Source organism: Pyrus communis, chromosome 2 (genome assembly GCF_041283825.1).
Source record: "Pyrus communis isolate YQ-2024b chromosome 2, ASM4128382v1, whole genome shotgun sequence".
In the NCBI taxonomy this organism is placed as follows: domain Eukaryota; kingdom Viridiplantae; phylum Streptophyta; class Magnoliopsida; order Rosales; family Rosaceae; genus Pyrus; species Pyrus communis.
Genome location: NC_142566.1, coordinates 1,770,473 through 1,779,614, shown reverse-complemented (window position 1 = coordinate 1,779,614; position 9,142 = coordinate 1,770,473). Strand labels below are relative to the sequence as shown.

Genomic DNA, 9,142 nt, shown 5'->3' with positions numbered 1-9,142 from the left:
TTATTTTGTTATGAATTGTTAGATTAGGGACTCTTCAGCAACTTAATACTACGGTGCAATGATATTTCTCTTCATTTGTAAGTGAGAGGTCTTATGTTCGATTCTCGCCAAAAACGAATCTAAATCACATTATTGCTAACTCATTGTGAAGGTTAACCCACCACCTCCTCCTTTAAAAAAAAAAAATTATGAACTGCTTAGGAACAACTTCATATTTAGTTATTAATCTTTGTTTGTACTGGTAACTCCTCATTTTGTAAGTGCAATTCAAGGAATTAAGAAATTTGATTAAACAACAAACATCAACCACAGGGTGTCATCAATTATACGGAGAACTTGTTTGGCTCTTAAATTCACATTACGCCAAATTGAAGTCAGCCCAAAAAGGTAGCTCCAAACCTCGGCTCAATAGAGAATTTCTTGATCTAGTAGCGAGATGTTGCCAAATTGAAGTCAGCCCAAAAAGGTAGCTCCAAACCTCGGCTCAATAGAGAATTTCTTGATCTAGTAGCGAGATGTTGATGGCTTGGCCAAGAAACTTGAGGCTAACTGGATAAAGAATGAATCAGTCGCACGTTTAAGTTCAGAGTTCTAGTTGAAGAGGGCGAGATTTTACGACGATACAGTTTCAGCCGAGAATAATTCTAAGCACATTTAGAGAATATGCCAATGAATCATAATATTATCAGAATTTTGCAACTCGGCAGACTTGGGCATCAAGGAAATTTGTTCATATAAATACATGAGGAATTGAAACATTGAAAAGACTTTCAACTCAACGCTCTACCTGAAACCGTTCTTAGACCCCTAAGAAATAACATCCTCATCAACACATATTCAGCGTGGATTAACATCACTGGGTTGACAAATTGGTGACATATTCAGTGTGATAAACATCATTGGAGCTATAGAATCAGTCGATCTAGGAGTATCTTCAATTTGGATTAACATCACTATTATATTCCTAGTTCGATTGGTTATCTACCCAACTCTCAGCTGACGAGAAGTCTTTGATTCTTTCGTCGAAAGATGTCACTTTGTTAGCTTCCCCAACGAAATAAGGTGTTCTATGATTGGTTACTCATAGGTAATTTTTAGGGCTCAACATTCAGACGGTCAAACCACTTTCACTGTAAACATGCTCATTTCCTTTGAGAATGTTTGTCCTTACAACTTGATTCCTGTTCAGCACACATATATTTTCACAAATATAGTTGAGCAGGTGAAGGCGGTGAAGAAGATTGAATTTCGTAGCATAAGGCATAATCTTGTTTCAAGTTTTGGAACCCAAGGTTGAGAATGTTCCTTCCTTGGCCAAAGTCGCATCGATGAAAGGATAACTTTGCATGAACTTATAAGTAAATTAAACTATTTCTTATATTAAAAATTGATTTTATGATAGAATCTCAATTTCTTTTTCTCCCTCTTTTACTTGTTTGTTCTTTCTCAAATATCAGTAATTTAAACTCATATATTATATAGAATCGAATAGTTGATTTGAATCATTTTAAGTACAAAATCCAATAGTTGATTTTGCGAATGAGGATCTCTTAAAGTGGATTTTTTCCCTATCAAAATCCAGGTCCCAAAATCCTTATCAACCACTCACCCCCACACCCAACCACAGAGAGACAGAGAGACAGAGAGACAGAGAGACAGAGAGACAGACAGAGAGTAGACCTAGAGATGGAAATGCTTAAACTTCGTAATTTCGTGGTTTTGGCCGTCGTTGCGTTGATCGGAGTTGTACTCTCTGGCGAAATAAAGTTGGTTGTTGGGCAGGAATCATGTGAAGGTGACCTTGTGGACATTATAACACAATGCGCAGCTTATGTGCAAAAGGGTTCGCCCACGACAGATCCATCTCAAGGATGCTGCGATGTGATAAAGAAGGTGGACATTCACTGTGCTTGCAACCACGTCACCAAAGAGGTGGAGGAGGTGGTTGACATGAACAAGATGCTTCATGTCGTTTCCTACTGCGGTATAACTTTTCCTAAGGGAACCAAATGTGGAAGTAGGAACCCGAACCTAGAAAATTTAATTACCACTTACCTAAGAGCTACTTGGTTTCTCATTTTTTTTTTAAAGAAAAATTTTTAGTGACGAGAATTAATTAAACCTTAAGAGCATCTTCAAATGAGATGTCAAAATTGTCACATAGGCATACAACAGTCAAAAATGACAATAAGCTCTCTCCAAACGAGCCTTCAGTTTTTTAGGTGACACTGAGTCATTTGAAGACAAAGTCTTTTACTGTCAAATTTATAAATGATATTTTAATAAATTAATATAATATATATTAAATGTTGTTATATTTTTGAAATATTTGATTGGTTGCTTTAATCATTGGACTCCACAAAAAAGTAAAAAATTTATTAAATGACATTATTATTTGACATATCAGGTGGACAATGATGAGGTTTGAACCCATACCATCATGCAAATGCTCAACACATTTCCACCACTATGGTAAAAGGCCGCCAACATTGCTAATTTAAAGGAGACTAGTGTTTTAGTGTAAATATAGCGCCTCCAATTAAAAAAGAGTAATAGTTAGTGCAAATGTAGCATCGCCAACGAAAATTAGTGTTAATGTACTGCTGCCAAAGCCTTCAAAGCCTTCAACCTAAACAGAGAGTAATCTTTTAGTGCAAATATAGAGCAGCAAATTCAAAACAGTAATGTTTCACTGGTAATGAAGCTCTGCCAATTCAAAGGAGGTCAGTCATAGGATGAAAAGTTCAAAATTTTAAGCTTTATATCCCATTATCCTTCACCAAATAGGATGAAAAGGAGGAGGCCCAAGACTTGTTTCTTGCTGGCCTTGATCTTGGGCCGGCCCATACATTGGAACAAACTTTGGGTCCAGCACACCAAAACTTTTTCGTGTCATCTTGCTTGTTGGAATATTTCATTTTCAGAAATTAACATAATTATTTCATTTGTTTCGGTGATCAATCCAAACATAAATAAATAAACATTGGTTCGTTGAGAGTACCTAATCATAAGACGCCTCCCAATACATGAATTGAATAAATCAAATAAAAATTACAGACAAAATTAAATATGAGTGTGTAAGAGGAGAAAAAAGATGTGTATTTAGCAATATTTTACCTGAAAACAATGGGTTCGAAGATGCCAGTTTCAAGTTTCCTAGTCATGCATGTTTGACCTTATCTTAGATGTCCCAAACTTAACTTAGTATAAACTAGGACTTCAATGAGCTTCAATTTGCATGCCTTGTTGGAAACTAAATCAACAATTAGCAAGCCACTTTCTTTCTCCTTTTAATAGGAAGTTTGTGGTCTGATTCTTTTAAATGGCGAGTTCAATACTAAATTATAGCTCGTTTATTGTGTGATTTTCGAATCAACATTTTTAACTCGAAGTAGACTAACATTCACTTTTTTTTTTTTTAAACAAATGATATTATCTACACTAAAAGGGTGGGGAAGTAAGCTAAACCTCACAATGAGCTAGCAATAATGTGGTTCAAATTCGCAATTGGCTAAAATCAAACCTAAAACCTCTCACTCACTAAATGACTGACTGACATTTACTTTAGAAGGACAGAGAAGCAAACAACAAATACTCTCCCCAGCAATCTGTTGGTCACTTGCATTTGCTTACAAGGAATATATCTATGTTCAAGGAATGTCATGTTTTATATATATATATATATTCATTTAACAATGTTACCATGTCATTCTATTTATGTCACATTAGTTAGTATGTCAAGTGTAAATGTAAACCTCAATATTCAGAAACTACTGTACATGTTAGATGTATAGTTATTATTATTCTTTGCTTTGTTTGCACCTTAATACATGTTACATGTTAGGTTCAATTATCCTTCTTCTATTTCTTAATACTGTGTATGTTAAGAGTGTCTAAGTTTATGAATAGTTTATGAATACTGATTGAACCTTGTTGATGTATAAAATCGAATCGATCATATTTCAACTTAGATTCGTCTATAAAATCATACAAATATAACCTATACAAGATATATCGTAATTCATCCAAATTAGAACTAGTTCACATTGGTGTAAATCCGATTTCATTATGTAAATAACCTTAAACAAAACAACCATCCCGACATAATCATGAGACTACTTCTGTTTGGTTATATTATTATATACACTTTTGGGCTCTGTCTCCTTTCTTTGATGTTTTTTAGTCCCATGTCTTCCTGGTGACTTCTCCCCCAATTTCTTGGGAAACACGTTGTTCGATGCGGAAAATTTCGACGTTAATTAAGCTCTCAGAGAGAGAAGAGATAACATTGACATGTTCATGTTATTATAACTCAAAAGGTTAGAGCTCGAACCGACCATTTTCCTGAAATGCGTTTAATATTTGGCGAAGAAAAGGTAGTAATATTTTGGGAATATTGGGGTCAATAATCAGAGCTGGTGGTCGAATATATTAAAGCTAAAGGGTAGTAAAGCTTTGCAATATTTAACTAAATATACTTGGACCAAAAGCTTTAGGTTGAAATGCATGCTTCTAACTAGCCTCTAATCTTTCTTTGTCTTTTTCTTTTGTGTATTTTCCACTTAGTCGGAGAAGAAACAATTAAGTTGTCAAAATTAAGTTGTTAATTGGCGTATGAATTCACGTGATTCATGTGAATTGGGTGCTTAGAGCTTAACCAAAGCACTTTATATATGGTGGAAACAAAGCTATCAATTTTCTAAATTTAACGCGTAATGAGTCATATGTTTTTTTTTTTTTTTTTTTTTTTTTTAAACGATTAGTATTATGGAGAAGAGAGAGGAGAGGAAGAAGAGTTCGCAGCTATTACAATAATTTAAGAGATGAGAAGTTTCGAATCCGAGATGTATGAATAGAACCCTAATACCCTATTCACTAGAATGTTGAATCACATGCAAACATTGGAGGATACAGGTCCAACGTTGTCTTATATTTGACCATGGTCCAACTAATTAGGCAATTGAGGTACATTACTACTCAAATACAAAGCTCCAAAACTGTGATTTATGTTCATAAAAGAAGTCTGATTAGAATTTTGGCACTCAGTATTTTAGCTTCTCATATTCTAAATTGAATATTTTTGTAATTTTTATTCCTGTAAGTACGTAATAGTGTCAGAAGGTAAAAAAAAAAAAAAGATAGTTATAGAATTGCTTTGATTGTTAAATGGTAGAACATTAAAAAATACAAGGATTTTATATCTCAAATGAGCATTTCTTCTTTACTTCAAAGGATTTTAAATTCTCGCTCTTCAATATTGCTTGTAAAAAGAAAAGTAAAACATTTCTAAATAAAAGGAGCATATTCCAATTAGCTCCTTTTGTAAGAAAATAATGAATCTAGGGAATGTTATTGCACTTCACACGATCCTTAAACCAAAAGGAAACAAGTATCCCATTCCCACGAGCAGCCATGACAAATCTTCTCTTTCTTTTTTCCTCTCTAGGTTGTTTCTTGCATCATACGGCATGAGAAAATATTTTCCTTTCTTTTTATCCTTAGCTTAGGGTTAGGCACACATTGTCTTAGAATATGCTATGATTGTTCAACGGACAACCCTCTAAACGGAATAAAATAAATAAATAAATAACCAAATAAAAGCTCTAAAACTCAAAGAAATTTTTAATGTGTCGGAAACACGGATCGGTACACGAAGTGTTATAACACAAATGATTAAAAAAATTATTTTCAAATTCTAACTAATTTTATTATTATACTTATTGTATCAGACTGTATTATCGACACACTGAAAAATCTCACTAATAAATCAGTCTCTTTTTTAATTTTTCGACCAAAATAACTCTATTGACAACTAAAAAACGAAGGGGCATGTTGTGCGTTTTGAGTTAAAATTATTTTTCTTCCCTGCATGTCAAAGTAGCCGTTGCACCACCTCCTTCTCACCCCATTTAAACATATATGTCCCTGATTTTTCCACTAAGAATCCGTGTCTCCTAATCCGCTCTTTCTCTCCCCATTTGAATATAAATGTCCCTGATTTTTCCACTAAGAATCCGTGTCTCCTAATCCGCTCCTCTCTCTCTCTCTCTCTCTCTCTCTTCTTTGAGCACCACCTCTCTCTCTCTCTGACCATGTTTCATCCAATGAATTCCACTCTGTTAGAAAACAAGCGTCTCTCAACAAGTCCCTTGCTCTCTGCCTCAGCAGCAAGCACCACCAGAAGCAGTAGCATGACCCGCGAGACTGATGAAAGCCCGCCGGATTCAGGCCCCTTTTCACTTCAAGATCACGTCAAGTATCAATTTCCCTGCATACCCTTATTGGGGTCCTTCTCTTATCGATCGTTGGCGGTGCTCTCCGGACACGTAGGTTCGGTTTCGTGTCTAGCCTTGTGTGGTGAATTCATCCTCAGCGCCTCTCAAGGCAAAGACATCATAGTTTGGCAACAGCCGGATTTTAGTCCGTTCATGAAATTCGGACAAGGCGATGGAAGCGTCAAGGCGGTTGTTGCTGTCGGAAACAAGGTGTTTACAGCGCACCAGGACAGCAAGATCAGGGTTTGGAAGGTTTCGCGGAGGTCGGAGAATGTGTTTAGGCTTGTCGACACGCTTCCCACAACAAAAGACTATTTGGGAAAGTTCATGAAGCAAAGTAATTATGTCCAAACTCGAAGACATCACAAGCGGTTGTGGATCGAACATGCAGATAGTATATCGTGTTTGGCTTTCCATAACGAGTTGATTTACTCTGGATCATGGGACAAGACGCTCAAGGTGTGGAGGATTTCGGATTTGAAGTGCGTAGAGTCGATTAAGGCTCACGACGATGCAATCAACGGGTTGGTGGCAAGTAAAGGGATTGTGTATTCGGCTTCTGCAGATGGGAAAATCAAAGCTTGGGGAAAAAAGGGGAAGAAGAGCACACACTGTTTGAAGGGTATTTTGCAGGGGCATAATGATGCTTCGCTTAACTCCGTGATCGTTTCTGAGGATGGGAGATGGGTTTATGGAGGTGGCTCGGACGGGTTTGTGATGGGATGGGAAGCGAGTAGTAGTAGCATTTCAAATGGTAGTGATGTTCACAACCAACTTGAGGTGAGTTGGAAGCTGGTTTGCGAAACAAAAGCGCATCGAATGGCGGTTTTGTCAATGTGTTTGATGGGGGAGATGTTGTGCAGCGGCTCGGCGGATAAGAGCATAGGCATATGGAAGATGGAGGCTTTTGGTAAGCTTTGTAAATTTGGGGTGATTAGCGGCCATGAAGGGCCAGTGAAGTGCTTGCAGGCAGCAACATATAATGTCGGCGGTGGATTCATGTTGTATAGTGGAGGACTTGATAAGAGCTTGAGAGTTTGGTGGGTTGCAAAACCCTCTAAAACCAGAGAGGAAGATACCAATTCAGCAAAAAGTTCAGAGGAATTTCCCACTGTTTTGTGACAAGATAGAGGGACTTGTTCATAGTTTCAGAAAGAATAAAGAGTTTACCGAGCTAGAGAGGGCAAATTTTAAGCCTCAAATGTTTTGGAGTTTGGTTTTGGGCTTGTGTTTTTGTTGTAACATATTTTACTTGTATATTTTTTTTTTTTTAAACTTTGTTTCAGAGATTTGTGTGTAAAGTTCTAGGGACAAATTTCCAATCAATTGTAATTAGGATTTTATGGTTCAACAAGTTTTGAAGTCAATGATACTCTTTCTAGTTACATATGTGATCATTTGTGATGCAATTTTTAAGTTGCTACTAAAGAACTACTATCAATAGTTCAATAGATGTTTGTCACGTATTCAAAAATGTGTTGCTCGTCTGTTGAAGGAGATAAACTCTCTTACAACTGAGACATAGTCTTAATGGCATGAACCGTTCAATAAATATTTTCCACGCAGTCAAGAAGTTTTACTACTTGTCCAATACATACTTGCCACATAATTTCTTTAGTTACAAAAGAGTTTCTATCATGGGGAAGACAGGCTGAATTCTTATGAGATGAATCTTGAGAGACAATGACAGTCTGAGAATATGGCAGGCAGAGCTAGATCACCAACATAAAATACTGAAGAGATGTTTAATTCCCAAATCCCCACTAGATAAACAGTTTGCTTAGCATAAGAGCCAAAGGATCTATTCTTTCACTTTTGGGGGTGTTTCCAACCTCACACATATTCTTCTCTTAATCAGTGAAATTTGGTATTCTACGTTATCGTGTTATTAATCGTGTATGTGACACATTAAATAAGAGAACATAACATGTTACATTATCCGACTTATATCATATGTAAATGATTTTTCTTTTTAAGTTCTTACTTTCTAGATTTGCATTATATAGATTCTTCATGTCTTCCACTTGACTATTTCTTTGTTAATCACATATTTTATAGTTCCATGCTTAATCTAATTAATTATTCTTAAACAAACATTAATGCATTGCAATTATCGTCCAACAAAATGAAGTGAACGTCATTGAATGTGCATGGACTAAAAGACATTTAATTAGGAGATTGAGCAACACAAAGAAAGACATTATGATGGCTTTTCACAAAACTTGACAACCCCAACTTATGGAGAAGAGCTTCTATTATATGGGTACACTGTTACTATGGTGTTTCATACCAATAATACAATATTATGTGAAAAAAAAAAAAAAAAAAAAAAAAAAAATTACACAACGTTATATCATTGGCATAGAAAAATAGAGTGATGGTGTATTGATGTAATGGAATTTGATCTCTTACTTGTTATTCTTCTTCATAGATGTTGTCGAATAGCGGATAGATATGTAAACTATCCTATCATGTGCATTTTTAAGCTAGGATCTGCTTTATCGATTCCTAGTCCCTAGCTGCTAGTGGCCAAGATCCGAGCCCAGTTACCCTACCAAATGAGAGATGCTTGTAAGTAACCAATCCACTATGTATCAAGTATCTATTAAGCACGTGATGCCACTAGGACTATGTATTAATTGCAAGAGAGAATGTCTCCTGCCCCATAGACGCCATCGTTAGTCATCATTGCTAACCTTGGGCAGAAACGAATTTACATTTAAAAAATTCAAGCTTGAATAATGGAAGGAATGCCTCTATGATTTCATTATTTTTATGCTTCTATATACCAAATAAAAGAAAACAAAATAATAAAATTATTTGAGCTCGTCTGAATAGCAGCAACTCCGGTTGTCGAACCCGAACCA

At 35.9% G+C, this 9,142-nt stretch overlaps 2 protein-coding genes across 2 annotated transcripts; both read left to right on the top strand.

The window, feature by feature from the left end:
• Nucleotides 1-1,675: 1,675 nt before the first annotated feature.
• LOC137748076 (uncharacterized) lies at nucleotides 1,676-2,418 on the top strand. The gene is made up of 2 exons (XM_088700460.1): nucleotides 1,676-2,017; nucleotides 2,408-2,418. Exons 1-2 carry the CDS (start codon nucleotides 1,687-1,689, stop codon nucleotides 2,416-2,418), a joined length of 342 nt encoding a protein of 113 aa, XP_088556586.1. The 5' UTR covers nucleotides 1,676-1,686.
• Nucleotides 2,419-6,040: 3,622 nt separating this feature from the next.
• On the top strand, nucleotides 6,041-7,632 carry LOC137746714 (protein JINGUBANG-like). Its single transcript, XM_068486717.2, has one exon. It carries the CDS (start codon nucleotides 6,093-6,095, stop codon nucleotides 7,395-7,397), a length of 1,305 nt encoding a protein of 434 aa, XP_068342818.1. The 5' UTR covers nucleotides 6,041-6,092; the 3' UTR covers nucleotides 7,398-7,632.
• The last annotated feature ends 1,510 nt before the right edge of the window (nucleotides 7,633-9,142 follow it).